This window comes from Corylus avellana, chromosome ca1 (assembly GCF_901000735.1).
Source record: "Corylus avellana chromosome ca1, CavTom2PMs-1.0".
Taxonomy (NCBI): Eukaryota; Viridiplantae; Streptophyta; class Magnoliopsida; order Fagales; family Betulaceae; genus Corylus; species Corylus avellana.
In genome coordinates this window covers 17,632,640-17,651,938 of record NC_081541.1, presented here as the reverse complement: position 1 = coordinate 17,651,938, position 19,299 = coordinate 17,632,640, and the positions used below count along the sequence as shown (strand labels likewise).

Genomic DNA, 19,299 nt, shown 5'->3' with positions numbered 1-19,299 from the left:
GCTCAAGCACATTTTGAAACTGTAAAAGGTTTCACTTTAAAGCTTTTCTATTAGGGTGCAAGCCAAAGCCTTATTGGAATTCACTAAATGTTCCTCAATGACCTTTCTTTGGCCCTAAAACATTAAGGAATAAAACCCTAATGCTTTCCTTGATATGAGATTTCATGAACGTTGAAACTTAAGCGATTTAAATCACTACAATCGTTCATGTTTAATAATCTCATATGGCGTACTTGATTCTGTGGGAGAAGGTGATTCGTCCACACGAAACGCCAATTCAGTCTCCAAACACCCCAAAGTGAAAAACACATTTTTCTTTTCAGTTAGGAAAAATTACCACTTGGAATTATTGGAACATAAAATACTAATAATTAAAGCAGTAGGAATACATCCAGTAACCAAGAAAAATTATATACTTTAATGCTATGAAATAACCTTATTTAAATTAACCAATGTTAATTTAATAGTAAATTTCAACCTACCTGTGGGCAAAGGTGCATCACGCATGAAATTTACTCTTTTTTAATAAGACTAATAAATTTAGCATTAATAAATAAAATTTTCCGTACCTGTGGGCCTAAGAGAAATTTTATTTTCAATGTTAAATTTACTATCTTATTCTAATTAACTCATAAAAATAAAAACGTCCTGTGGGGATTGGCAAATTAAATTTATGAATTAATTACAACACGATGTTAATTTTCTTTATGAAGTTCATATATATAATCTTGATGCAATTATCATTATAAAATCGGGATGCTGTGGCTCTCCCAAAAATTATTATGACAATTACGACTTCATTAACATCGAATTTATTTAAATTAACCAATGCTAATTTAATAGTAAATTTCAACCTACCTGTGGGCAAAGGTTGCATCACGCATGAAATTTACTCTTTAATAGGACTAATAAATTTAACATTAATAAATAAAATTCTCCGTACCTGTGGGCCTAAGAGAAATTTTATTTTTTTTAAAGTTAAATTTATTATCTTATTCTAATTAAATCATAAAAATAATAACGTCCCTGTGGGGATTAGTAATTAAATTTATGAATTAATTACAACAGGATGTTAATTTTCCTTATGAAGTTCACATATATGATCTTGATGCAATTATCATTATAAAATCGGGATGCTGTGGCTCTCCCAAAATTATTATGATAATCACTACTTCATTAACATCCAATAACTGTATAGATGCCACAAATAAAGTTCTCAAGAATAAAAGACAAAACCATCATGTTAGTGGGTAAACAGTATTTTTCCAAAGTACAACCGGATAGTGTCCCAGATAAGTGAGGGGGCGCACAACGGCACACTTAAGTCCCAAGACTTACCTTGCCAGAGCTTTCCGATTGCAATTTTGGATAGTACCATAAACATTCACCAACACATGAGGCTTAGTTAATTATTCTCAGGTCCAGGCATCAAACAATTTATATTTAAACAAATAAAAGAATAAATATATCCTTAAGTTCATGCATTAAATAAACAATAATTTAATACTGAACAATTTAAATCATAAGATGAATAAAAATGCATCATAAAAGCATAATAATCTGAATAGCCTAATGGTCTTGAAGTGACCTTAGGCCCTTTATACCTCAAGAAACTAAGTTCTAAACCCACATGAGCCCCATTTTTTTTTTTTTTAATCCGGATGGGCCACCTTAAATGGATTGGGCTTTTGGGTCAGCCCACTTAATGACCCAAGACACTAACCCGGTTCCTATATGGGTTTGAAAACCCTACCCGAAAACCTTAAGTCCCAACCCAGAAAAATCCCAAACCCTAGCCATCACCCCTTTCTTCTTCTTCCTCATGCCCCTCCACCGCCGCCTTCCTCATGTGCCGGCCATCAAGGGTCGACGCTCAAACGGCCAAACGACCACTGTTACCGGCAAGGGGGGGCTGCTCACTTTATGCGGCCAAAGCCGCTGCAGGTGGAGGGAAGACCGGCGCTTCATGCGGCCAACGCCGCTGCTAGGTGGGGAAAAACCGGTGCACAACCGGTGGCCAGAACTCAAAGCCACCCACGAAGTTCCGTCCCCCATATACCAGGTGGTTCGATATCTCTAATGGTGGTTTGAGGCAAAAGGGAGCAAGTCCTCATCATACAGTATACCCAAAAATAAAGACCAAAACCAACAATTACAAAGGTTCTCAAAAGTGGGTCATAGAAGTGGATTCTCTAGTCTAAGCAAGTCTGATGGATCAGCACAACAACCTTTGGGTTAGACATGGTGTCCATGAGTTTCAGTTTGTTTCTTTTACTCATGGCCGTGGGTTTAGCTTGTTTGAACAATATAGAAACAAGAAATAAAAATATATATCAAAACGCTGTGGGTTTCAAGCTTTATGTTGGTCACCATATTTTGTTTCAATAATCAAGTAAACAAAATAAATATTATTGAAACAAAAAATTAAATTTTACAGTAGGCATATCAAAAATATAGACTGAGCAAATATAGTCTAGAGAAGGCTCTGATACCACATGTAAGAATTCAATATATAATTAAATGCTAATTGACAATAAAATTAGCAGCGGGAATGAATAATTATATAAATACCTCTAGCCATGCTTTTGCTCAAGCCAATTGAAGAACAGTCTCATAGCAACCAAATTTAGAAAACAAAAAATATTGAGAGGTTCTTCTGACCTATGCCTACCAGTGAGTGCCAATTGATGGAATACATATGCCTTATTTATAGGTAGGTCAGGGGACCCTCAATTAGAGCTGTTACCTTAATTATTCCTCCTATTAAGGAATAAAAATCAAATCAATACAGCTAATTGATTCCACAAAAATAAAATCTTTAATGAAATCAAATACTTGTTCCACAAGAATTAAATCAGTGCTTTAATTCAGAATATTTGATTTAAATCAAATACTTGTTCCACAAGAATTAAATCAGTAATTTAATTCAGAATATTTGATTGGAATCAAATACTTGTTCCACAAGAATTAAATCAGTAATTTAATTCAGAATATTTGATTTACACGATAAGCTTTAATTGGAATAAATTATTGAACACCGTAATTTTATAATTACAATAATATATGTGACATAAAGGGACATACTTTAAATGGAATTTCTTACAAAATTGTTTTTTGAAAAATATGACATTGAAATTCCTAATACGAGTGCTCTATAAATAGCGGGTTCAGGTAGTTGTGTAACGCTCCCAAAATTAAAACCGATTAATTTCAATTAATTTGGATAGTGTTACTCGTAATTCTTTCAGACCAATTAATTGCTAACTAGCTGGTGGTATTACCTTAATCTTTAACTTATCATACAATAATCAAGAGAAAAGCAGAAATAAATCATCAGAGATTTCTAACAATAAATTTTAATCCCTTAACAACATCATGTGTCATGTATCATTAAATATAGAGACTCAGAGCTTCCAATAAACATTTCTATAATGAAAAATGTCGAATCTCGATCTAACCAAACTGACAGTACGAGCCATTCGCTTGCCATTTTCATTCTAGCGAAGTCTCACTCCTCATCCTCACAACCTGTTATTTTGCCAATACTTAGGTGTTTGACTGGTGGAAAGAAAGTAATTGCGCAAATCCACAAATTACTAAATTATCACATAATCAATTTATGTAATAAGCTTTAGGTGATAGTTCATGATTCTAGAATAGTAAACATGAATTTTCATAAATGTAACGTAAATTGTCTCCGTTATTAAACCATTAAAAATATGGCTTATTTTTAAGAAGTGGCATGGTATAATTTCAATAACAATCATTGATTTTTAGTGCAGAGAAATCATGATATATATATATAATAAAATAAAATTTGATAGATTCAAAACATATTATCGGAAAGTTTTATAAGTATTTACTTACTGTTGTGCACAGAATTAAAATATAGGATCTCAAAGAAGCAGAAAAGAACAGAATAGAAAATAGATCAATCACATACGACACCAAAATTGAAGTGGTACGGCTTAACAAGCCTACATCCATTTGTGGAGACGACCTAATACACCCTATAACATCCTACCTCAACGACATACAATATTTTTTTGACAACCTTTCCGCTTTTGGTTCCCTCAAACCAAACTTCCCAGGAGGTCACCCATCATAGTACTACTCTCGCGAAAGCACGCTTAACTGTGGAGTTCTGATGAGATCAGGACCATCACGGCTTTAAAACACGTTATTATCATGAATGATGAAAATATACATATAAGCACATCTCCATCTCCATACCCAGGCGATGTGAAACGTTACAATCACCCCTTCTTATGACCCAACGTCCTTACTAGCGACCCTCATGGGATTAGCCCATTCTTGGAGTCCGTCTTAGCGAGTGCCCGCTTGTGACCTTCATGGGCTTGTGCACGCTCCCCCCATCTAAGGCTGGTCAATGACTCTGATACCATTTGTAATACCCTACCCCACTGACATATAATATTGTCCACTTTTTCCAAGTCAGACTTCCCAAGAGGTCACCCATCTTAGTACTACTCTCGCAGAAGCATGCTTAACTGTGGATTCTGATGGGATCATGACCATTACGGCTTTAAAATGCGTTGTTGTCATGAAGGGTGAATGTATACATATACGCAAATCTCCATCTCCATACCTAGGCGATGTGGAACACCACACACCCAAATCTCACTCTCACATAAAAGAAAAAAATATACAAAAGAGAATATCTTCTCTAATTCTCTAAACCTTGAATGGCTCTAAAAACATGAGAAAACAAAAAGATTTGCTTGAGGCTATTTTCTCCAAAGGGCAATGAGTCTTCTATTTTTCCCAAGAATTCAAATTGGGCAATCTCCCTTTTATAAGAGCTAAAGTCGTCTACAAAGAAAAGTCCAAGTTACTGGAGAATTCCCAAACCTACTTGGAGTATAACTAAAGTCCAGTACATTTAGAATTGGTTTTTACAAAACCAATTCAACAAGGAAAATGTGGTGCTGAGCCCCACCGAATTGACTTGAGAAATCAAGTCACACCACAACAAACTCCACCTTGACTTGAATTTCATCAAGTCCCCAATGCAAATCTCCTCAAGACATCTCCTCCAACACCTTGAAGGGCAATCACAAGATATAGACAACAATCAAGTCCAAGTAACTCTTGAACTTGATAACCAAAACTGGCTTAGTTAACATATCCACAGGATTTTTATGAAAGATAATTTTCTTCAATGTGATATCTCCACGTGTCACAATCAGATCACCAGCATAATCTAAATCGACATACCTAACGACACTAGAACTAATACCACTATTGATACGCATCGTATGTTTCACATTCAAGCCACGTAACTCACATGTGTTAATTCCTTAGCACTGTTATATATTTGATTTTGTGTTATTTTTGTTTTTTCAAGTTTTAAATAAAGATGCAATTAATTCCATTGATTTTCCGTTTAAAGCACATTTTGAGAAAATGTAGAAGATGTGGTTAAGCCTAACTAATCATAAATTCATAATAGATAACCTATATGATGTGGTTAAGTTTAATCAAATCAAGAAAAATGATTAAATCAAAATTTTTCTAAGTGGAGTTAAAATTGGATTGGCTTCAAATTTGGATTTTGCACACGTCTCAGCATTTTGACCATTTTGACCATAACTTTCCGTTCAAGTGTTGGATTGAGGTGAAACTAGCGGCATTGGAAAGACAACTCAAAATAATATTTTCCTAATTTGGACGTTCGCTATGCCAAAATCGTTTTGTAATACAAGCACGCAAATTTGGAAAAATCCTATTCCGATTTGTACTAGGATTGCTTCCTAATTTGATTAAAAGACTGAAGTACGCTTTTTCTGGAATTTCTAGGGCTTCTAGGGTTTGTTTTACACCCTATAAATATGCCTCTAAGCCTCGAAGAGAGGTGTGCTTAGTTTTAGATAGAAAATATGTTCTTGGAGGCTTGGGGAGTTAAAGAGAAGAGGAACATGGCAGAAGGCCATCACCGCACCAGGATGAGCAACTAATTTTGTAATAGGGCGTTGATGTAGCCCTTTCTAAGTAACAATGTCTTAATTGTATTTTAATTTGGGTGTTTCTATATGCATAATGGTTGTATAACTGTGAGAATTGATCTTAGGCTCCGTTTACTTAGACGTAAAATGGTTTCCAGAAAATGATTTCCATATTTTACGGTGTTTACTTCGACATAAAATAGTGGTCAACGGAAAATATTTTCTTTTTGACTGAAAATTCTTCTTTAATTTTCGGAAAATGGTTTATGGTTTTAAAAACCGTAAACCATGTTTCGACTATGAGCATCTCATTCTTAAATCGATGGACCTTGCTAAGACCCGCCCAGAACCTCGCCGGGACTTGACTGGGACCTGCCCGGGACCCGCCTGGGATCTGCCTAGGACTTGACCAAGACTTGCCCGGCACCTGCCTGGGACCCACCCGAGACCTGCCCGGGACCCCAGCGGGACCTAACCGGGACCCACCCGGGACTTGACTGGACCTGCCCAGGACTTGACCAGGACCCGCCCGGGACCTTCCTAGGACTTGCCCCGGACCCACTCGGGACCTAACCGGGACTTGCCCGGGACCTGACCAGGACCCGCCCGGGACTTGATCGGGACCCGCCCGAGACCTGATTGGGACCCGGCGAGGTCCGGAGCAAGTCCTAGGCGGGTCCCGGTCAAGTCCCGGTGGGTCCCTGGCGGGTTCCGGTCAAGTCCTGGCGGGGTCCCGAGCAAGTCCCGGTCAAGTCCCAGCAGGGTCCCGGTCAAGTCCCGATCAGGTCCCGAGCAACTCCTGGTCAAGTCCTAGGCGGGTCCCGGTGGGCTCCCGGGCAAGTCCCAGGCGGGTCCCGGTCAAATCTTGTGCGAGTCCCGGTCAAGTCCCAGGTAGGTCCCGGTGAGGTCTCGGACAAGTCCCGGTTAAGTTTCGGCGGGGTCCCAAGCAGCTCCTTACGGGGTCTCGAACAAGACCTTATTGGAAAAAATATATAAAAGAAAAGATATTAAAAAAAATTATTTTCCGTGTGCAAGGTAAACGCCGTAAAATGTTTTCGATGGAAAATATTTTCAAGAAAAATGGCTTTTCTAAAAGTATTTTACGAAGGAAACCATTTTACGTCGAAGTAAACGAGCCTTAATGTTTATATTTAATCATTATGAAATTCTTCTCTTGTCTTAGAAAATCCTTTATATTGATTGAACTCAATCCTTCATATTTTCTATGATTACATGAATGATTGTTATACAGCGGTTTTAACTGACACGTGATCAATAGGATTTAATAGGTCATGCCTAGAAAAGACGGATTGTACTACACCATAGTTTAGTGTAATTTAGGTATATTGTTCGTACCAACCAAAGATTGGTTATGCTTATCTATTGATTGTGTGTAGCCTATTAAAGAATTAGATAATACATACCTAGGGAAAACGGATTGTACCGCATCTTAGTGCTTAAGTGGACAGTCTGTGCCAACCAAAGATAGATTATATTTATTTCTTAATGATGATATTTTCTTAACTACTTGAGTGAGACGAGTTCTATATCATGAACAATATGAATTTTCTTTATTAATTTATGATTGACCATTGTTATACGGTTAGCGGTGAAATCAACCCCCTATTCTTTCTCGCATTACTATTTATTCCTCAGAGACAATTTTCTTCCATGCGATATCTCCTTGTGTCACAACCAAATCACCAACATAATCTAAATCAACATATCCAATGACACTGGAACCAATACCACTATCTCTGTCAAAGACTGAGCCAACATTTGTAGCACCCAGAAGATAATGAAGTATCCATTTCACTGCCGGCTACAGAACCTTACTAAGACTAACAGCACTGACTGCATGTGAAACATCTAGACCAATGCGCACCATAACATATACATGATGCTCCCAAAAGCACTAGAGTAAGGTGCATGAAACGCTCCTCCTCCTCATTCTGCTTTGCTAACACTGTTGATAGTCTGAAATTATCTGGAGAAGACACATTAGCTAAATCTATCACTGTACTGCCCTGAAGAAAGTAGAGACCATCAATCTTATTGCCTTCCATCACAACCAATGAGCCTTCACTAACCCTGATGACTCCACCTCTACCAAAATACTTATATCCAAGGGAGTCTAGAATACCTAACGAAATAAGATTTTTCTTCAAATCTAGTACGTGTCAAACATTCTTCAAAGTCCTCACTGTCCCGTCATGCATCCTTATTCTGATTATACCAATACCAACAATCTTGCAAGCAACATCGTTTCCCATCATGATTGAACTACCATTGATTGACTCATAAGTAGTAAACCAAAATCCTTTTAGGGGACATATGAAAGTACATGCAATATCAATGACCCACTTGTCGTAAAAACGATCATCATAAACGAAAACTTCAAGAGCAAATTCTACAAACTCATAATTTTCTTCGACAACACCAATCACATAAGAGGAACTTGGCTTATCAACTTCCTTTTTATTTCTAAACTTTGGATACTAGGATTTATAATGTCCATACTTTTTGCAATAGTAACACTTAACTCTATTCTTTGAGTTGGACTGCGATGGCTTCTTCTATTTAAGTCTCTCTTACTGGATCGACCTTTAAAATTAGAGGAATTTTCTGAACGATCCCTAACAAATAAAGCCTCAGCTTGACTATCACTACCTTTCCCATTCAATCTTGTCCTCAACTCTATAGAATTCAAAGCAGATTTAACATCAACTAAGGAGATGGTATCTCTACCGTATAACATTGAATTCATGAAATTATCAAAGAACTCCGGTAGTAAACACAACAAAATCAGGGCCTGATCCTCTTTCATCAACTTTAATATAAATATTTTTAAAATCCATAATAATTTTATTAAATTCATCAAGATAATCACAAAGAGGCATACCTTCTTGCATCCTAAGGGTATATAATCGTTGCTTTAGAAATAAACGGTTGGTGAGAGACTTCTTCATGTACAAACTTTGTAACTTTTTCCAAAGACCAACGGCAGTTTCTTTATTGGCGACTTCTCTTAAAACTCCATCCGAACCAGACAATAAAATTACACTGTGGGCTTTCTCTTCAAATTCCGCAATTTCCTCCTTTGATTATGTTGATGGCATCTTGCCATCCAAAATCTTCATCAAACTTGTTGTTGCAATAAAGCACGCATCTTGATACGCCAAAGACTGAAAATATTATGACCACCAATTTTTCTACTTCAAATTTTGCAAAAGTCATCCCGCAAAATAAAGAACTCAGGCTCTGATACTACTTGTTGTGCACAGAATTAAAATACAGGATCCCAAAGAAGCAAAAAAGAGCATAATAGAAAATATATCAATCACACAGAACACAAATATTGAAATGGTTCGGCTTAACAAGCCCACATCCACTGGCGGAGATGACCCGGAGGATACTCACTAACAAAAAATAGAGTACAAAAGATAATAGGGAGAAAATTGCTTAAAGCCCAAATACACCCAAATCTAACTCTCACATAAAAGAGAAAAATATGCAAAAGAGAATAACTTCTCTAATTCTCTAAACCTTGAATAGCACTAAAAACATGAGAAAACAAAAAGATTTGCTTGAGGCTATTTTCTCCAAAGGGCTATGAGTCTTCTGTTTTCCCCAAGAATTCACACTTGGCAATCTCCTTTTATAAGAGCTAAAGTCAGCTACAAAGAAAAGTCCAAGTTACTTGAGAATTCCCAAACCTACTTGGAGTATAACTAAAGTTCAGCACGTTTAGAATTGGTTTTTGCAAAACCAATTCAACAAGGAAAAGGTGTTGCTGGGCCCCACCAAATTGACTTGAGAAATCAAGTCACACCACAACACTTACCTTAATCGCTCATCCACAATCTCGGACATCTTGAACTCCTCTTATTGCAAAACACACCATAATAATATAAGCGATACATCAAAAGTTTCAATTTATGCATGTTAAAATCCTAACCATCCCCATAAGTAGAGCAATATCTTATTAAAGCCCTAATTATTCATTTCTTGTCACGATCGAATGTTCGGCTTTGAGGTCGATCGTTTGGCCAACGAAGGTCAAACGTTCTGTCAACAACATTCGAACATTTGGTGGGCACCATAATACATAGAAGATTCAAAACTCCTACCCTTCACGTAATTAATTCCAACCAATGTCTCTAGAAGTCTAATAAAAACATCTTTTTTTAAAACCAGTCATTCCTTTCCTCGATGATGAATATTTGGAACAACGGGTTCAAACATTATAATATCAAAAACACATTGAAAGGCTTCCTCTATATGAATCACATCATCCATAACTAGGAATGTACTTTTTGCTAGCCTATGAGATGCTTCATTCGCCTCTCGTCAATCATGAGAGACTCTCTATTATAAAAGAGATTGCAGCACATTCGAACATTGTCAATTAATTGGCCATAGCGGCACCAACTTTGTCCCTCCTTCCATAAAGCCTATACCACCTGTAATACGTCTTCTTCCAGCTCCACCTTATTCCACCCATCTTTTTTGCAAAAATAATTGCCCATAAAACCACAACGGATTCAACGACAACTGGATCTGTAATATTACCTTTTGAGGATTGTAAGGTAGCCAGCATCTCTCCCAAAGAATCATGTACAATCGCTCTGATGCTCATCTTCTTATTGTGTTTATCTACCGCAGTGATGTAGGACAATATTTACCTATATTTTTGATGAAAATGAAAAAAAATATATCGAAAATAATATTGGAATAGGGCCGTTTGATCACAATTTTACTCGTTCTCAGACAATAGAAGCACAAAAGGAAAGATTGTCACGATTCTCACTGATTGTCAATTTTATATTATGATTTTATTTGTAGAAGATTTAATTTGATTATGACTTTATTTCATTTCCTCATTAGGATTAGATTTGCTTTAATTATTTTCCTTTCCTTATTAGGATTATGTTTACTATTGCTACTAGGATTAGGTTTACTTTCTCTACAAGTACTCCTCTTCTATATAAATGTTAGTTTATAATGTAAAACTAATTTATTGAATCATTATCAAATCATATAATTTTCTCTCAAAACTCTGTGGAGTTTGTGTTCTTTTTTCAACCTGGGAGTTTGAGTTTATCTTTGTATAGAAGGCAAAGACACTTCTCCCTGTAAAATCAAATACGCTTCTCTTTGGTTAGTTACTTTAGTCTTCTGCTACATCACACCTCATACCAGTTGACCTTTATAAGCCCCTCATATAGAACCGTCTAGCAATGGCAAACTACTGTTTCTCCTTCATCCGTCTTGTGTTGGTTGGATTGTGTATCTGTATATTCATGAATGGACTCAATGGCCTTCCGAACAAGGTGGTTATGATGGTCAAAAACCCTCCATGGACCACATAATTTCTTTTTAGCCACAAATTTTGAGCGACCACCCTCATTGCCACCAACATCCTTGTCCAATTTTTTGCGCATAGTATCAACAAAGAATATAAATTCATCATACATCTCGCTGCATTCTTTTAGCTTCCAACTACAAACACTCCATGCATCTTCAGCTGCTAGGCAATTCCTTAGTACATGTATCATTGTTTCTTCCTCCAACCCATATATAAGACATAAAAAATCATGCACTATTTTCTTTTTAAATAAATTGGCTTTTGTCGGCAATGCATTGAGACAAGCTCCCTACATGAGCACTTTTACACATTTGCCAAATTACAATCCAAATCTAACCATAACAAAATAAATTACATCATGGATTTTGAACATCGAATTTAGCCAACCTAAAAACTAATAAATTAAACATGTGTACGTTATTATGATAGTGATGAAAAGAAGGCAAAACCCATTGCAACTAGAAATTCACTGATTCAGACTCTACGCCATTCAAATTTATAAATATAGAATCTTTTTAAACTAGCTGTTATTCCAAATCCCTTTTTTTTTTTTTTTTGTCCCGAGTGTTCCAAGTCCTAGTTGATTGTTGGTGGTGGTAGATGTGGATATTCTTTTCTTTTTTTTCCTGGTTGATTAATGGACTATAAACAATCAACTCGAGATAGATAATCAACATTCACTTAATTTAGTGGAAAGAACATTTTATACTCATTGATTAATTTAGTAAAAAGAACATTTTATAATCATTGGTTAATCCGATTTTATGTTAATTTATTTATTTTTTATTTTTTATTTTTTTTTATTGAGTAATTGGACCGCATGCATTTCAATAATAAAAAACTTTTTATACTCATTAATTAATTAGTTCATCTTTGGTAATGTTGGCATTGATATTTTATTTCTTAATAGTACATGCCCTCTCGAAATCATCATATTCATATTGAAACTCAAATCCCACCTCAACTTAGCACTATAAATATCCAATTTCCTAACTTCAATTTTGCCCATCACACATTTTCTTCTCCATTCTTTAAGATGAAAAAGAATATGCTAATCCTTATTCTAGCTGGAATTATATCTGGGGCCTTGCCAAGATACAAAGAGGTTCAAAGTTGTGGTTGCGCCGTAGATGAATGTTGCAGCCAAATGGGCTATTGTGGCACTGGCTATGTCTTTTGTGGCGTGGGGTGCCAAGAGGGCCCTTGTTACTCCTTTCTTCCAGCTAATAATTTATCAGTGGCTGATATTGTGACACCGAAATTCTTCAATGGGATACATGATCAGGCTGCTGCAAGTTGTGCCGGAAAGAAATTTTACACACGAGCAGCGTTTCTTAAAGCTCTCAATTCATTTCTTGAATTTGGTAGGATTGGAATGCTTGATGATTCTAGGCGTGAGATTGCAGCGTTCTTTGCCCATGTTACACATGAGATTGGATGTAATCACTCTCTCTCCATATCTCTCATCTATATAATCACATTTACACAAATATGCATAAACGATGCATGCACACACTAAAAAACTTATTATATTTTAGGGACAAATGCATTTTCAGTCCCTATGGTTTAGAGTTTTGACAAATAGCTCACTAAGTTTTAAAAAATAATTAGCTATTCTTTAGATCAAGCAAAACAGAACAAATTAATCTCATCGTTAGAAAAGTTGATAGAATTTGTTAATATTGCATATTAGCATGAAATAGGCGGGGTGGAGATGGTGGCCAAACCATTCCCATGGGCATTAGGGGTGATTCGACAACCCTTCAATTTTTATTTATTTTGCCATTTTGCCATTTGGGGTGGCAAAACCACCACCAATAGGGGTGTCAAACAATACCGGGAAACCGGAACCGGAATCGGAAAACCGGGGAAACCGGTTCCAGTTCCGGTTGCAAAAAAAAAAAAACCGGGGACCCCGGTTCCGGTCCCGGTTTTTGGCACCCGGTAAAAACCGGGAAACCGGAACCGGGTAATATATATATATAAAATAATATATTTTAATATTTTAATATTTTAATAACATATTCTCTCAATTCTCTCATTTTTTTTCCTGCATATTCTCACTCTTTCCTATGCGTTCCAGCTGCTGCACACTTCACATTGTTCACAATCATCCACACCACACATAAGTCTAGGTCTAGGGTTCACAAAAGTGAAAAAACGCAAATCTCTCTTCTTCTTCCACAGCCGCCGCTCTCTCTTCTTCTACAAACACAAATCTCTCTTGTTCTTCTAGCATCTTCTTCTACTTCGTTGGATCTCTCACTTCCACCTCTCTCATTCTATTTGAGTGTTTTCACATTTTCTGAGGAACTTCCACCTCTCTCATTCTATTTGAGTGTTTTCACATTTTCTGAGGAAGAAGTGGTATTTTCACATTTTCTGAGGAAGAAGCGGTTGATTGAAAGGAAGAAATCACGGGCAAAAAAGTATTGCATATCATAATTTCGTGTTCTTCCAAAGAAGTATGCAAGCAACAGCATAATCAACCCAACTTATAATATGAAGCAGACCTCTTTGGTGTTTATATTTGTTTGGTTGATGAGAAAGTGTAGGAAAAAAATAATTTTCTTAAAAACCGGTTATCCGGTCCGATTCCCGGGTGCAAACCGGAACCTGCCGGGAACCGGGACCCCGGTTAACCGGGGTTCCGGTTTCCAAAAATCAACAACCGGGGTACCCCGGTTCCGGTCCCGGTTTTGGCCAAAAACTGGGAAACCGGACCGGGTTGACACCCCTAACCCCCAATGACCACGAGGGTGGTTCACCCATCCCCAGATATGCTTAGACGAGGTGGCTGAATCAATCCCAAGGCCATGAGGTTGGTTCGACTACTCTCATTTAGTACATTAATAACTTTTGTCAATTTTTCTAACGACAGTAACTAATTTGTTCTTTTTTGCTTATCATATGGAGTTATTAATCACTTTTTAAAGCTCAGGGAGTTATTTGTCAAAATTCAAAACCACATGGACCAAAAATGGATTTATCACTATATTTTAAGCCATTTTTAAAATGATTTTAGCTAATATTGAGTATCTTAAAAATATGGTCAATTTAAAATAATCTAATTTGAAATCAATTACAACGAAATATGATTTTTATCTTTTGTTCATTTCTTGTCCATCTCCTTATAAGAAATGTATAAATTTACCATTAAATATGTGGGATTACATGTGAGTCTTACAATTCAGTGATAAATTTACAAAAAAAGATTGACAAAAAATTGGCAAAAGATTGATATTTTGGAACCTATTTCAAAGGGTTTTTCCCAATCACCTATATTGTCAATCTCTAAGCCGGGACGTTTATTAATTTAGAAGCATTACGGAAATAGGGGAAAAGTGTTATATTTTAAGCCATTTTTTTAAATAATCATATCTAATATTGAGTATCTTCTCAAGCAACAAATTTGGCTCTTTAATTCATCATAGTTTACCATAATATTTAATATATTATTATATTTTGCATGTCATCTCCATTTAATAAAATATAGACTTTCATAACTAATTTTATACATTATTCGTGATTTTTATATATAAACATAAATTTCATCAAACATATATATATATATATATATATATTCCTGAAGTCTTACCATGATCTAAACATTTCATATTACAAAAGGCCATAAATGAACATAAGATTAAATAGAGAGAACAAGAAAAAAGAAAAATTAAAAAGTAAAGCAAAATGTTTGCCTTTTCCTTTTTGTGTGCAGATTTTTGCTATATAGAGGAGATAGATGGTCACTCCAAGAACTACTGTAACAAGACATACACACAATCTTATCCCTGCAATCCCAACAAAAGTTATTACGGTCGTGGACCAATTCAGCTTTCTTGGAATTTCAATTACGGACCAGCACGAAATGAAATTGGGTTCGATGGCTTAAACTCTCCAGAAACTGTGGCAAAGGACCCTGTTATTTCGTTCAAGACAAGCTTGTGGTATTGGATGAACTTTGTTCACCGAGTCATAGGCCAAGGATTTGGGGAAACAATTCAAGTCATTAATTACCACGAATGTGATGGTGCAAACTCTGCAAGAGTAGAAAGACTTGTCACATATTACACTCAATATTGTAACCAACTTGGTGTCGTTCCTGGCGACAATCTCACTTGCTCGTAAAAAGTTGTTTGGTTTTTGATCTTTTTGGCTCAGCAAGTTCTTGTTGCTTCTATGATTACTTATCTAGATTTGTTGTATGGTCTAAAAGGTTTAAATAGTATAATTAAGCATCAAGATCCTGAATCGGCTACTTGGATTATATAAGAAAAGTTAAGATCATTTACAGATTTTTTCTACTTACAAATAGGCTCGTGTTGGATTTAAGGTAAATGAATTTTGAACTTAGAGATGATAAACTTGCTTTTATTCAATCGTTAGCATGTTCCCTACTCCATTACAGAATTAGAGGTTGGTGAGTATAGTTCATTGTAGTTCATATCAATTAAGAAATTGTTTAACTTATTGCCAGAATTTAGTGTCCAATTGAAAACTTAACATTGAGAAATTTCTTCCAACTTCAAAACAAATATATGGTAGACATGGCCAATCCCTTTTTCAGTATCAATGGCAAGTAACTATGTGTCTTTGGTAGTACAATTTTTCTTGTGCCAACATACCAATTGATTAGTGCCGGTGAAAGAGAAAATAATCATTAAGGGAGCTTGTTTGGATGGGTGGCCAAGGAATACCTTTGGTTAGAGGTGTACAACCGGTTGTAGTTATTCCTTCCTATTTGCAATAGTAATTGGTTTAGGTAGTTATTCATTTTTAAATAACAGCAACCACTTACCCTCAACCGGAGGTTATGTAGTTATTGAAGGCCGGTTATAAGCCAGTAACTGCTTTTCATAAAAATTCAAAACACTATTTTTTTTTTTTAACAATAAATTGTTGCACTATTGCATTTTTTTTAAAAAAAAATAAAAAAGAAAAATATTTTTATACTTTGATATTTGCTCAAATTTAATGATATTTGTATACTTTCAATAAAAAAAAAAATACCTGTTCATAATTTATTACGTCAAATTTAGAAAGAATTTTAAATCATTCGCATGGTATATATTTAGTAGTGGAAAATTAATATGCTTAGTTATTGTTTATGACTATGATTACATCCATGACGTATGACAAAAATTTAATAAATTTTGGATTTTTTTTTTTTTTTTTTTTTTGTATGGATGATTTTTGAATATAACGTATAAAAATATCAAAACATTTAGGAGATCATGACCTATCTCTACATAACCCAACCACTATATAACTATTTGCCAAATATCAAAAAGTTGAGCAAAGAACATTTGATATATTAATAAAATTATTTTTAATATATATTAAAAACTGATTAGCGGTTAACCGATTGTTAACTGCTTTCCTCAATCCCTATAATATGTAACCGCATCTGGCCTAGTCAGTTATGCCGTTATCTGGTTGCGTTATTTGCGGCTTTCCTATTAGCGATCGTTAATAGTTATTAGTAGTTAGCGGTTATTAACGGTTAATAACCGCTCTGCTTTTATACCCCTACCTCCGATCCTTAAGTCAACAAAGGATTGAATAGGGAAAGTAAAAATTGCTATAAAGGTTAAGGCTAAAAGAAAGAGATGAAGAGTCACATTTTACTTGTTGGCTACATTTTATAAGAGATTCTCTCATAACCACCTATTATGTGTCATTTTTCAATTGGACATCCCCTCTATATAGGACTATTGTAAGAGCATTCACATCCCAGCAACTTTTTGGCTAAATTTAGTCAAAAAAAACAACATTTATCCATTTTAGCTACCCACTTTTTTAAAGCACCCATATCCGAGTTAGCAGCATTTTAACTTATCACTTTTATTATCTCATTTAAATAACATTTCTCTATCATTTAAATATTATTTCTCTATTCTTTTTTTATTCGTTTTTTTTTTTTCCTACATAGCATACAACCGGAGAATAGCATTGAACGGTTTGTAGCATATGCATGGAGAGAAGAGAAAATTATTTTTAATATAGGAGAGAAGTTGTAGCACATGATGCGCTAATTGTTTAATATATACCATTTACAAAACCGAGCTACAATACTCAGCTCGGTTACTTGCTGAGTACTGTAGCGCCTCAACAACTCAAGGTTGTTTTGTTGAGCCGGTTGGGGAGGGTTTTTAGCACATTGGCTCAACAAAATAGCCTTTTGTTGAGGCCAATGTGAATGCTCTAATGCTCCAACTTTTCTACGTGGCGCTACTGCATATACAAAAGAACTCTTGTAGTGGAAATAACAATTGAATATAAAAAATTTTCCTTCTTTTTGAAACCACATACTGATATCAAAATCACGAAATACCAAAGCTTCGAATATAAACTTAACATTATATAAATTCTTAGAACGTTGTCATTCGATAACATATTATATACATCTAAACATTGCTCTCAAAAAGTGCCACAAATGGAAACTAAACCCAAAATTTGACTACAGTAAGCCAACCCTTCCAAAAGCTGAGGCATCCTGCCAGTTTCATGAACAAATGTTAAGATATGCATACGTGTCTTCATCTGCCACTTCTCCAGCAAGATTTGTAAAATTACCACAATTTTGTAAGTGGATGTGTGAGTCAACCGCTGAACAAGTTTAGGCATATTGACCATTTTTGTAATTTGAACCCTCTTTGAAAATATCTCTAACTAGTTTTTATAATAACAAATGTTAGTATAGAGAGCTTTCAAAAGAGTGTTTTCCACCAAAATATCATAGTTGTTAATATAATTTCTTAAATAGAGAAGTTTAAACATAATAATAAAAAAAAAAAAGTATATTTTTTCCTTTACATTTTCCTTATAATATACTTAACTCTACACCCAATTTATATTTCAATTTGTTTGTCAATTCCAGTTGAGTGTCCTTTTTTAGTAATCTGTTTTCTAGTTGTAGAAGTATTCGATGTCCTAGTGCTAGTAGTATTCCATTATATATATATATATATATAAAGTCATGTACTCCTCTCTATTATGGCTGTTCAAGAAAGAGTTAAACTCAACTTAAAGCTTTGAAGGCTATTTTGTTCTTGTTTTTGGTTTGTTCTTACTATTTTGTTCTTATGCTGCATGCATCATAACATGGTACTTACAACATCAGTTTAAAACATAAATGATACATCTGTTAACATGCTCATGCATTATCTTTCACATACTTATGCTTTCTCTTTCACATTGCTAAATGTATACCCTCACATAACCGTTGAATTACTATTTTATCCCTCTAATAGCTTTGAGGTATTAAGCATATAGCTTAACTGCTGGGTTGTTAGCTATGCGGCTTTACTTCTCCATTCCTAACATTGGGGTGTTAAATATATAATCTCCCACTTAACCACCAACTTTCACATGCATTATCATATCTTTATATTTTTCATAAATTGTTTTGTTTTACTTGAAATTGCCAAAAGCCAAAAGCTTACTAGGCGTAGATGAGTAATTCTAGAAGTCATTTTTGTGTCCCTTAAAAAATGAGGTGACTTTTAAAATCACAATTTAAATAAATTTTCAGTAGCTTCCCTAAATTTCATCTACTTCCCTAAATTTAGGGGAAACTCCTAAAAACACATGCAACAGACTCCATTGATGTTTCCTAAACCAATGAAACACAAAGGGAACCCAACGTGCTACCCTAAATTTAGTTTAGCATAGCACTTTTGCTTCGCACATTATATATATATATATGCTTTATCTCTCCTCTCCTCTCCTCTTTTGAAATAATATTTAAATGGTATATAGAAATGAAAGCATTCTCGTATGTCACCCTATTTGAGAAAACCCCTAGTTTGGGAAGCCAAAAATGCTAAAATGTATATTTTTTACCCTTCGACTGACTCCCTATTTTGTAGGGGTGTCAAAAATTACAGGGAAACCGGAATCGGAAAACCGGGAAACCGGTTCCGGTTCCAATTTGAAAAATTCAAAAACCGGGTACCCCGG

At 35.3% G+C, this 19,299-nt stretch overlaps 1 protein-coding gene across 1 annotated transcript; it reads left to right on the top strand.

Annotated features, from left to right (window-relative positions):
* Positions 1-12,370: 12,370 nt before the first annotated feature.
* On the top strand, positions 12,371-15,465 carry LOC132165025 (endochitinase EP3-like). Its single transcript, XM_059575554.1, has 2 exons — positions 12,371-12,773; positions 15,056-15,465. Exons 1-2 carry the CDS (start codon positions 12,371-12,373, stop codon positions 15,463-15,465), a joined length of 813 nt encoding a protein of 270 aa, XP_059431537.1.
* Positions 15,466-19,299: the final 3,834 nt, after the last annotated feature.

Bases quoted from the DNA above. Each gene is read 5' to 3' on its own strand.
- LOC132165025 (XM_059575554.1), top strand. From the start codon at position 12,371: ATGAAAAAGAATATGCTAATCCTTATTCTAGCTGGAATTATATCTGGG. The intron at 12,774-15,055 runs GTAATCACTCTC...TTTTGTGTGCAG, and splicing joins TGTTACACATGAGATTGGAT to ATTTTTGCTATATAGAGGAG.